Below are 12,951 nucleotides of genomic sequence, written 5' to 3' on the forward strand. Positions count from 1 at the left end.
CGATGGTATTAGGAAACTTTGATCCCTCAGGCGGTACTGCATCAAAGACCGACATCAGTGTGTAAAGGATATCACCACATGGGCTCAGGAACACTTCATAAAACCACTGTCACTAAATACAGTTGGTCGCTACATCTGTAAGTGCAAGTTAAAACTCTACTATGCAAAGCGAAAGCCATTTTTTAACAACACCCAGGAACGCCGCCGGCTTCGCTGGGCCCGAACTCATCTAAGATGGACTGATGCAAAGTGGTAAAGTGTTCTGTGGTCTGACGAGTCCACATTTCAAATTATATTTGGAAACTGTGGACGTGGTGTCCTCCGGGACAAAGAGGAAAATAACCATCCGGATTGTTATAGGCGCAAAGATCAAAAGCCAGCATCTGTGATGGTATGGGGGTGTATTAGTGCCCAAGGTATGGGTAATTACACATCTGTGAAGGGACCATTAATGCTGAATGGTCCATACAGGTTTTGGAGCAACATATGTTGTCATCCAAGCAACGTTATCATGGACGCCCCTGCTTATTTCAGCAAAACAATGCCAAGCCACGTGTTACAACAGCGTGGCTTCGTAGTAAAAGAGTGTGGGTACTTTCCTGGCCCGCTGCAGTCAGACCTGTCTCCCATCGAAAATGTGTGGCGCATTATGAAGAGTAAAATACGACAGCGGAGATCCCGGACTGTTGAACGACTAAAGCTTTACATAAAACAAGAATGGGAAAGAATTCCACTTTCAAAGCTTCAATAATTAGTTTCCTCAGTTCCCAAACGTTTATTGAGTGTTGTAAAAAGAAAAGGTGATGTAACACAGTGGTGAACATGCCCTTTCCCAACTACTTTGGCACGTGTTGCAGCCATGAAATTCTAAGTTAATTATTATTTGCAAAAAAAGATCAAGTTTATGAGGTTGAACATCAAATATCTTGTCTTTGTGGTGCATTCAATTGAATGCACTATGGAAAAGGGGTTTGTATATAAATATATATATATATATATATATATATATATATATATATATATATATATATATATATATATATATATATATATATATATATATATATATATATAAAAAAGGCTTCACGGTGGAAGAGGGGCTAGTACGTCTTCATCCCAATACAAAGGTCCTGCAGTCCAGGGTTCAATACCAGGCTCGGGATCTTTCAGTGTGGACTTTGCATGTTCTCCCCGTGACTGCGTGGGTTCCCTCCGGGTACTCCGGATTCCTCCCACTTCCAAAGACATGCACCTGGGGATAGGTTGATTGGCAACACTAAATTGGCCCTAGTGTGTGAATGTGAGTGTGAATGTTGTCTGTCTATCTGTGTTGGCCCTTGTCCAGGGTGTACACCGCCTTACGCCCGATTGTAGCTGAGATAGGCACCAGCGCCCCCCCTGAAAATGGATAAATGGATATATATATATATATATATATATATATATATATATATACATATATATATATATATAAATATATAGATATATATATATCTATATACAGATATATATATATATAAATATATATATATATATATATATATATATATATATATAATATGCTACAACGCTAAAGGTATGTAATTTCCTGCAGTTGAAGGCTTGAGTTTGGCGCTTCCCAGTGGACAATATGCGGAACCACATTACAAAAATAAAATGACATATATATATATATATATATATATTTGACTCCTTACGCCGGTAGCCCAAAAAATAGATATATCCCCCCCCCCCCCCAAAAAAAACCCACAAAAAACTAAAAATAAATAAATGATAAAAATGATAAATCTCTAGTTTGTATATTTAATACAAGAGCTGCTTTACGTGATTGGTCGCCGATGAGTGAGAGTGGGGGTGCGCTGTAGGTCTGCAACTGTCGTGTGGATCATTCGCGCATTTCTATTTTAGGAGATACACGCGAATAATCCTTTATAAAAACCAAACTGGAATAATCCGAAAAAAAATGTTAAATTTTGTCGTCACCGGGGCGAGGAGGGTTTTGTGGCTCCGATAAATAATCGGCACCCCCCGATGTCAACAAGAGGTCGGCACTAAAATGGATGGCATGGATTTGAAAGCAGCCACGTCGACGATGGACGCTTTGGTTCGCATCAGCGTGAGTAAATACATCTTTTTTCCTTTTTTTTTTGTTGATATCATGTGACAAGCGGTAGTAAATGGATGGATTGGGCATTGATTAGGGTATTTGCAGGACGCCATCTTGCACTTCACCTGTTTTATTCAGCATAACAACAATTGAATGAATAGAAACGTATTTAATTACACTCGGTTGGAAGTCAACAGTCGTTTTCAGCTGCTGTAACACACACACACACACACGCACACACGCGCACACACACACACACACGGATGCCCTTATCTACAGCATGTCTTTACACAACCCCCCCAATACAAAAGTCCCATTGTAATTCGGCTGATTTAAAACCGCCCCGCTCCAAATGATTTGTACGCGTTTCGAACTGCGATGTCTGATGGCGGTGAGGGTTTTTGGAAGGAAACCTCTCCATTCTGGGCTCAAGGGATGCTCGTCGCCATGGAGACGGCAGAGCTGGATGCACGGATGCTGCGTACACGGCTGACTGCAGGGGGGCTTTAAATCCACCCCTGTGCCAAAGTGAGATTTGTATATATATTCCAATGTATTAGTTTATGTAATGGATTAATATCAATAAAATAATGAAAAAAAGCCTCACCGGCGAGCTCCTCCCCCCCGCATCCCTGCTTTTACTTCCCCGCCCCTTACTGAAGCTATTGCGTCGCCCCGCCGCTGTCATGGCGCCGAGGTTCCAGGTGAAGGTAAGGATGCGCACCGGTCGCGTTTAGCACCCGCTTTTTGTTTTATTTTATTTTCACGGCCGCGTCGCCATTAAGTGGGGATATTAAATCAAGAGAATGAACGGAGAGAAGGAGGGGATGACATTGGGAGAATGACACGGGAAAGGAAAGGAAACGAGGAACATGTCGCGGGTCATCATGTTTTTTGTGTCTACGTGTGCATGTCCAGTTTTTTTTTAAAGTCCTTGTTGATTTATGCCGTCACTGCTGATGGGCAGCCGTGGTTTCATCAGCATTTTGGCTGTAAGGTCAGGTGAGGGGCATATTTAAAAGCCCCCCCACCCCCCTCCCACAGGACAGGAAGTGCTGCCATTTTTTGAGTCCTTGCAGGGCGGCACGTCCGCAGCGAGCTGTCGGCGTGCCATTTTATGTCGCATGCTATACCAGGAGTATCCGACTCACTTTCATCGAGGGCCACATCCCTGAGAGGGCTGTTTGCAACCAGCGTAGATATATATGAATAAAAGCATAATTTCAGAAATGCTGAAAATTGGAAAATAAATGATATCAGCAAGCACGTTAGCCAGGTAGCGGCAAGCAACAAAATATGACTCCACCTATCAAATAAGCATAAAAACCTGTTAGCATACTAGTAGTTAGCATGCGTGCAATGACAGAATATTTGACTCTGAGGTGAATACGTGCAAAATTAGCATGCTAACAGTTAGCCTCCATCAAATTCATCCAAAATTTTGTAACAAGGGCCGCATAAAACAAGTCAAAATACACGGAGCCATTTTGATATTTTTTTAATAAAAAAAAAAAATGCTGAAAACTGACAAATATATTTTGTTATTTCCTTGTCCTTTAGCACGTATTAGCACTGACATGCTATACCAGGAGTATCAAACTCACTTTCATTAAAGTGCCACATCCCTAAAAGGGCCGTTTGTAACTGTGAATATATTTGAATAAAAGCATAATTTCAGTAGAAATTGCACGGGGATGCTAAAAATCTGAAAATAAATTATATGAGCTAGCCCATTATCCAGGTAGCGGCAAGCAACAAAATATGACTCCACCTATCAAATAAGCATAAAATCCTGTTAGCATGCTAGTAGTTAGCATGCGTGCAATGACAGAATATTTGACTCTGAGGTGAATACCTGCAAAATTAGCATGCTAACAGTTAACCTACATCAAATTCATCCAAAATTTTGTACCAAGGGCTGCATAAAACAAGTCAAAATAAACGGAGCCATTTTGATATTTTTTAAATAAAAAAAAAAAAATGCTGAAAACTGACATATATATTTTGTTATTTCCTCGTCCTTTAGCACGTATTAGCACTGACATGCTACACCAGTAGTATCAAACTCACTTTCATTAAAGGGCCATATCCCTGAAAGGGCCGTTTGTAACTGTGAATATATTTGAATAAAAGCATAATTTCAGTAGAAATTGCGCGGGAATGCTAAAAATCTGAAAATAAATTATATGAGCTAGCCCATTATCCAGGTAGCGGCAAGCAACAAAATATGACTCCACCTATCAAATAAGCATAAAAACCTGTTTGAATGCTAGTAGTTAGCATGCGTGCAATGACCGAATATTTGACTCTGCGGTGAATACGTGCAAAATTAGCATGCTAAAAGTTAGCAAATTTATTTCTATTTTTTTAATTTGGAAAAAAAAATGCTGAAAACTAACATATGTTTATGTAATTTCCTCATCCTTTAGCACGTATTAGCACTGACATGCTATACCAGGAGTATCAAACTCACCAACGTTGAGGGCCACATCTCTGAAAGGGCCGTTTGTAATAGTGAATATATTTGAATAAAAGTATAATTTCAGTAGAAATTGCGATGGAATGCTGAAAATCAAAAAAAAAAAAATGCTATCAGCTAGCACGTTAGCCAGGTAGCGGCAAGCAACAAAATATGACTCCATCCATCAAATGAGCATAAAAACCTGTTAGCATGCTAGTAGTTAGCATGCATGCAATGACAGAATATTTGACGCTGAGGTGAATACGTGCAAAATTAGCATGCTAACAGTTAGCCTACATCAAGCGTGTCCAAACTTTTGTACCAAGGGCCGCATTAAACAAGTCAAAGTATACCATTTTGATATTTTTCTTAATTTGAAAAAAATACGCTGAAAACTGACATATATTTTATGTCATTTCCTCATCCTTTAGCACGTTAGCACTGACATGCTATATCAGGAGTATCAAAGTCACTTTCATCGAGGGCCACATCCCTGAAAGGGCCGTTCGTAAATTGCGCTGGAATGCTAAAAATCTAAAAAAAATAAAAAAATCCTATCAGCTAGCACGTTAGCCATGTAGCGGCAAGTAACAAAAATATGATTCCACATATCAAATGAGCATAAAAACCTGTTAGCATTATAGTAGTTAGCACGTGTGCAATGACAGAATATTTTACTCTGAGGTGAATGCCTGAAAAATTAGTATGCTAACAGTTAGCATACATAAAACATATCCAAACTTTTGTACCATGGGCCGCAAAAAACAAGTCAAAGTATACCATTTTGATATTTTTCTTAATTAAAAAAATAATGCTGAAAACTGACATATATTTTATGTCATTTCCTCATCCTTTAGCACGTATTAGCACTGACATGCCATACCAGGAGTATCAAACTCACTTTCATCGAGGGCCACAACCCTGAGAGGGCCATTTGTAACTATGAATATATTTGAATAAAAGTATAATTTCAGTAGAAATTGCGTGGGAATGCTGAAAATCTAAAAATAAAAAATGCTATCAGCTATCACGTTAGCCATGTAGCGGCAAGCAACAAAATATGATTCCACATATCAAATGAGCATAAAAACCTGTTAGCATGCTAGTAGTTAGCATGCGTGAAATGACAGAATATTTGACTCTGAGGTGAATACGTGCAAAATTAGCATGCTAACATTAGCATGCAGGCAATATAGCCAAGTAACAAAATGTATGACTTTAGGTACATAAAATGAGCGACAGACACTAGCATGCTAACAGGTAGCCTACATCAAACGTGTAGAAACTTTTGTACTAAGGGCCATATAACAACATTTTGATATTGTTTTGATTTGGTAAAATAAAAAAATGCTGACATTTGACATACCGGTATATTAAAAATATCCACAATGCATTCACAACAGTTCACTTTTTCTACATTTTTTTATGTTACAGCCTCATTTTGAAATGGAATACATTCCTTTTTGTCCTCAAAATTCCACACTCAATACCCCATCATGACAATGTATAAAGAGACATCCTGAATGAAAAGGACAACACTTCTTATCCAACCAGATGGAGCTTGAGAGGTGCTGCAAATTGGAAAGGGCAAAACTGCCCAAAAATAGGTGTGCTAAGCTTGTGGCTTGTGTAATTGTTGCCAAAGGTTCATCAACAAATTATTGAGCAAAGGCTGTGTGAACGTATGTCTTTTTATTTTTAATACATTTTTAAAATAATACAAAAAAAACAAACACATTTTCACATTATCATCATGGGGTATTGTGTACAGAATTTTGAGGCAAACGTGAATTTATTCCAGTTTGGAATAAGGCAGTAACATAACAAAATGTGGAATAATTGAAACGCTGTGAATACTTTTCAAATGCTCTGGGGATAAAGACAAAATATTGGTATTACAGGTGACAAAGTGTACTATGATTAGTTGTTACCAGAGGTGGGACCAAGTCATTGTTTTGCAAGTCACAAGTAAGTCTCAAGTCTTTGCCCTCGAGTCTCGAGTCAAGTCCCAAGTCAAGACAGGCAAGTCCCGAGTCAAGTCCAAAGTCAAGACTGGAAAGTCTCAAGTCAAGTCCCAAGTCCTGCATTTTGAGTTTCGAGTCATTTCAAGTCCTATTTACCACAGACTAATACATTTGCACGGATTGTGTATGCTTTTAAAACGCTGTATGTATTTACAGTATAATAAAAAAGATTGTGCTGACATTGCACTTCATAATAGATAGATCGATAGATAGATAGTACTTTATTAATTCCGTCAGGAGAGTTCCTTCAGGAAAATTACAATTTTCAGCACAATCCCATTCAAGATCATACAAACATTACAGGGAGACAGAACAGGATCGCTGACGGGTCTGCCGGCTTCCAGCGCCCCTTACAAAAAAGATGACATACAGGTAAACAAGGGGGGTGGGGGAGAAAAAAATAAAAGATTAAAATAAAATTAAAAAATCGGTGTTAGCCTAGGCCCTGGAGTGGGGGTGCAGACTGAGGCCAACGGGGAAAAAAAAAACCCCAACAACAACTCATAGCCATAGTACACATCCCTCTTCCATGTGTGTAAGAGGGAAACATCAAACATCAAAGAACACAGAGGACATTATAGACATTAAAGCAGCAGATACAAGCAGACACTTCTACATACAGCTATGAATAAAAAGTAAAAGAAACATATCCACTGTGGTGGCCTCTGCGGTGTTCCACGCCATCGTCTGCTGGGGAGGAGGGAGCATGGACAGAGACAGAAGCAGACCCAACAAGGCAACCAAGACAGCCGACTCCACTCTCGGCCAGTGTCCAGTCCGCATGGATGAGCGAGGATACGTCCAAGGTGACCGAGGTGTCCGACACCTGCTCACCCAGTCAAGACACCGCGAAGCCTCTCCGTCCCAGTAGCTCAGTGCTAGCTCCACAGCCCTGTCCCCTCATCCGCATCTCCTCCAGTACATCCAAACAGACTCTGGTGTAGCAGAGACCCTGCAGCTGGTCTCCATGGCCAAAAGGCTCCCGGGAGGCAGATCCAGAAGTCCACAAAAAAAGCACCACAGAGGTCACGAAAGTGCCACCCCTTGTCACACAGTCCGAAAGGGTCCCGGACCAAAATGCAAAAAAAATATAATACCACATGAAAACAAGAGGGAAACACAAAAGGATGACACAAGAGCACAGAGCTCCTGCCTACAGCAACCACTACAGCAGCGCCATCTTGGAAAAAATAAAAAATAAATAAATAAAATAGCACTATTAACCAGTTATTTTAATCATTTAACCCATTTCTTTACAAAATGAACACATTTGAAAAAACAAGTGCAACTGTACTTATTTGCACAAAAGTGTTAACATTGTATTTCCATGGCATATTACATTGGAACTAGTTCCACAGCAGTTTCTATCCTGTTCTTACCTTATCTCATTGATCTCATCTCATACTGAATGTGTCATGACTCGAGTCTGACTCGAGTCCAAGTCATGTGACTCGAGTCCACACCTCTGGTTGTTACGCAGGTGTCCAAAACTTGAGTTTTGTGTATATTGTCAGGAAAAAACAACCGTAAAAATGTAAGAAAATAGAGCAAAAAGACATAATATAATAAGAAAAAGCTGAAATTTTGATACTAATACCAAATAGTGTTACAAATTGTCACTTATAACACAAATCTGACAGCGTTTTGGTATTTAATGTCTGTTTGTCACACCCCCCCCCAAAAAAAATAACATGTCCCCCACATACTTTTTGTATTAATTTTGTATATATCTTGTATTAAATGTTCAGCTTTTCCCCCCATTACATTTAGTCTATTTTCTCTTTTTTCCCTACATTTTTACTGTTATGAGCCAAAAAAACAGCACTTTGGACACACATGAGAAGTAACAAAATATTATATGTCAGGTTCAAACACTGATGACATCTATTAAACAGACAAAGAAGCAAGGAATTGAACAGAGACAGAATTAAATTTGGCTCAATTGAGGAGAAACGTCTGGGCTGTACTCTTGTTCAGTCTCCCACCACGCTCTGACGAAAGATTGTGCGCCTCCTCTTTTATTTGGACTTTCCCTGATTACACGGCAACAGCTGCTTCTAAAGGGACGGGGTCGTAAACAGCCGCTGGCTTTGGTCACAAAACAGTTCAAATGAAAGGTGCCTGGAGGAGAGTCAGGTCCTGCTTCTTGTCAAGACAAAATCTTCCTGTGGGTTACAATACAACAAAGAAACTGACACCTTCAAGTCACTTCCCATCCTACACAGTGGAGTTTTACAAGCCTTTTGATTGGTAAGATCAAAGACAACTTTTGTCAGCTTGCCGGGAACTCATCGAAACACAAAGTTTTGTGATAACTTACATACAATTATTCTGACATTATATTCTGAGGTGTATATCTGTTAAAAATTGCTAAAAAGCTAGCATGCTAACCTTAGTATGTTAGCAATTAACTCACATTTGTAGGGAGAATTTAGACTTTGAAAGGGTTTGAATTCATTGCAAAATTTGGGAAATTGTCCAATTATTAATTTCGAATGGTACGAAAAGAAGCAAGGAATTAAACAGAGACAGAATTCAATTTAGCTCAATTGAGGACAAACGTCTGGGCTGTACTCTTATTCAGTCTCCCACCACGCTCTGACGAAAGATTGTGCGCCTCCTCTTTTATTTGGACTTTCCCCGATTACACGGCAACAGCTGCTTCTAAAGGGACGGGGTCGTAAACAGCCGCTGCCTTTGGTCACAAAACAGTTCAAATGAAAGGTGCCTGGAGGAGAGTCAGGTCCTGCTTCTTGTCAAGACAAAATCTTCCTGTGGATTACAATACAGCAAATAAACTAACACCTTAATGTCGCTTCCCATCCTAGACAGTGGAGTTTTACAAGACAGCTTTTGTTATTAATTTTGAATGGGACGCAAAGGCCCTTAAAATGTGGAATTCTTAAAAAAAGGGAGCCTTTTTTGGTAACCCCATGTGTCATTAAAGAGACAAACAGTTTTTAAAGTAAAATTTTTGGGGGGAAAAATGTGACAAAAATGGCAGAATAAGAAAAATTTGGATACTTTCTGAATTCTTATATAACCACCTAAAGGTGATTGTTATTATGATTTGATTTGAAATAATAAGTCATGGTGACAATCAGATGTATCCATCCATCCATCCATTTTCTACCGCTTATTCCCTTTTGGGGTCGCGGGGGGCGCTGGCGCCTATCTCAGCTACAATCGGGCGGAAGGCGGGGTACACCCTGGTATTTATTTTTATTTTACAAATAAATGTAAGTATATGTTTGCTGCATGATCACGTCAAGTTGAAGTTAAAAGATATGGAATTCTATGCAATTCTTCTGATAAACTGGAAAGAGCGAATACATGAAGTAAAAAAGATTAATGTTATTTCCAGGCTCTCACCGGCCACATTTTCTCCATCCCAAATTCTGACCAAAACCAATTTTCTGTGTGTAAATGCAGAATTTCTGTGCATGTACATCATTAGTAATTAAGTAATTTCATTTTCAGAACTTGTCGACGGCCAATAAAAAAACTAACTGCGGGCTGAAAATGGGCCAAAGGCCGCACTTTGGATACCAATGGCTTATTATGCTTGAATGATGTAAAAATTGCAATATTGCATTAAAATAAATTACTTTCATTGAGCAATTTGTTTTAATGCACCAAACTGAATTCAAATTAGATTAAAAAAAGTATAAAAAATAAAATTCATAAGCTCTTCTTAGAAGTATACTTATTGCTATGGCCCATTTTTTGTTATTTCTTTTTTTCCCGTCAATGACTCGTTTTTACGAAATTTGCGTGTGTAAAAAGATGAAAATCTGCCTTTTTGTGTTGTGATTTGTGTGTCTGTAGTTAGATGTGTGTGTGTGTGTAAACAAGATCATCTGTCTGCATTTAGAGTTGTGTCTGTGTGTGTTAAAACAGTTATGTTAGGTTCTATGTGTTTTATGTAAAGAAAAAAAAAAATTTGTCTGTTTTGTGATTTGTGTGTGTGTTTAAAAAAAATCTGTGCGTCCATGTAGCGATGTGTGTGTCTGAGTTTAGATCTGTGCCGGTGATGTTAAAGAGACTGAATTTAGCTTAATTTGCAATATATTCTTTAAAATTCAATTAAACAATTGTCACTGAATTTGTTTCAGGCGGATCAGGTTTTATCCGTACCGCGTGATGAGTTTGCCGAGTAATAACATAAGCGGTATTTTTATTTTTTTTAACAAAAGAGACTGCTGTGCTAAATGTGTCCACTGGATGTCACAATAACAATTCTGTTAGGCAAGCAAAGCAAGAGGTACACAGCAAAGGGAGACTGTGGCTCCTTCTCCTCGACCCACATGAAACTTAAAACCTGACAATTTATGTCTTCCGCTTCGAACACATCGTTATTTGGCACTCTTACTCCCCCATAATGTCTCTGTCAAAAATGAGAAAACATAACTCTTTTGAATAGTTTTTAAGGCCGTTTCTTACGGTTTGTCGAGTTTTATAAGTGGACATGACAAAGGAGATATTTGATACCTAGAAGAGTTTACATGTTGTGTATTTTTTCTTCAATCCCAGAAAGACTGTGATTTAAAGTTTAATCCTGGCTTTGTAGATACACTGAGATGAAGTCGAAACTTACTCAGCAATAAGTTCCTAACTTTTCTTTTTATCTTTCTTCCTAAGTGATTTCCTAAGAGGAGTCCATTGAAATTCATGATGTGTTCTTAAACGGCCAAATTGTTCCCACCTGCTGTTCTTAAGTTGCTGAATGCCAAATCGTTAGCGAGTGCGTGGCTATCATAATTTGCATATAAACACACCCTTAGTTACCCCATATGCATATATAAACACCCTTAATTCCATAATTTTCATAGATAAACACCCTTAATTCCCCATATAAGGGCACAATTCCGGCGGAAAAGCCAAACATCAAACACACTGAGAAAACACAAACAGATTACAGAAGAGAAATTCGGATTATCCCGCGGGAGAAATACATAACGTCAAAAGTTTAAGAAAGGGAGGACCGCTGAGGTAGCCTAAAGCGTTCAAATAGATATTCGTCACTTCGGGCAAATAGGTCTACATGGTCGTGAAATATGCGCTTCCTCCCCAGGTCACGATCCGCGGCATCTTGCAGTAGCAGCAAAAGCATTGCCCTTGTGTGATTTGAGTCTTTTAAAGAGAGAGTATCTATCTATCTATCTATCTATCTATCTATCTATCTATCTATCTATCTATCTATCTATCTATCTATCTATCTATCTATCTATCTATCTATCTATCTATCTATCTATCTATCTATCTATCTATCCATCCATCCATCCATCCATCTATCTATCTATCTATCTATCTATGATATTAATTTAACATTAGACAATAGAAGTAAGGGATCTTGTCACACTTAAGAACACATAAGCCATCCTAAGAGTGCTCTGGAGCAGATTTTGTTCTTACCTACGAACAAATCCCAGCTAAGAAAACATTAGGTAAATGCAAAAATCTCCTTAAAAAAACTTCGTAAGTGGGCCAAAGAACAAAATTTGTTCTTAAGAACGGTTGCTGAATGGGGGCCCATTGTGTTTTTGAAGCTGCACCAATTTCCTCGGAATTTTCAACAAACTTTAAGTGTTTTTTGTCCAGAGCATGGGTGTCAAACTCTGGCCCGCGGGCCAAATTTGGCCCGCTGTGTAATTTCATTTGGCCCTTGAGGTAATATCAAATTAACATTAGAGCTGACCCGCCGCTGTAACGCATTCACCACTAATACTCATACTCGTCAACCCTCCTGATTTTCCCGGGAGACTCCCGAAATTCAGTGCCCCCCACGGATTTCTCCCGACTTCCACCCGGACAATAAAATTGGGGGCGGGCCGTAAAAGCACTGCCTTTGGTGTTCTCTACATGTCGCCACGTCCGCTTTTCCTCCATACAAACAGCGTGCTGGCCCACTCACATAATATATGCGGCTCATACAAACACGCAAGTGTATGCAAGGCATACTTGGTCAACAGCCATACAGGTCACACTGAGGGTGGCCGTATAAACAACTTTAACACTGTTACAAATATACGCCACACTGTGAACCCACAGCGAACCAGAATGACAAACACATTTTGGGAGAACATCCGCACCGTAACACAACATAAACACAACCGAACAAATACCCAGAACCCCTTGCATCACTAACTCTTCAGGGACGCTACAATATACACCCCCGCTACCACCAAACCCCGCCCCAACTCAAACCCGCCGCCGAAAAGAGGCATTCAATCTGTATTTTTATTTTAGTTGATATGCCATTGTTATTTTTTAATTATTATTATTTAAAACTCGATATCGCATGTCACTATAAAGTTATATAAGCCTTGCTTGGTCAATATTCAATGCAAAACTTGTTT

The 12,951-nt window shown here is 39.1% G+C and overlaps 1 protein-coding gene across 3 annotated transcripts in view; it reads left to right on the top strand.

Annotated features, from left to right (window-relative positions):
* Positions 1 to 1,852: 1,852 nt before the first annotated feature.
* trim46b (tripartite motif containing 46b) overlaps positions 1,853 to 12,951 on the top strand; it is a 63,361-nt gene continuing 52,262 nt past the window's right edge. The window contains exon 1 of one of the 3 annotated variants that reach the window (XM_061897434.1): positions 1,853 to 2,116. In XM_061897434.1, the coding sequence (XP_061753418.1) occupies positions 2,057 to 2,116 (60 nt within the window). In that variant the 5' untranslated portion in view covers positions 1,853 to 2,056. Of the gene's footprint in view, positions 2,117 to 2,759; positions 2,818 to 12,951 lie in introns of those variants that run through there. The other 2 variants (XM_061897432.1, XM_061897433.1) reach the window with 2 other exon arrangements.

Source organism: Nerophis ophidion, linkage group LG04, assembly GCF_033978795.1.
Source record: "Nerophis ophidion isolate RoL-2023_Sa linkage group LG04, RoL_Noph_v1.0, whole genome shotgun sequence".
In the NCBI taxonomy this organism is placed as follows: domain Eukaryota; kingdom Metazoa; phylum Chordata; class Actinopteri; order Syngnathiformes; family Syngnathidae; genus Nerophis; species Nerophis ophidion.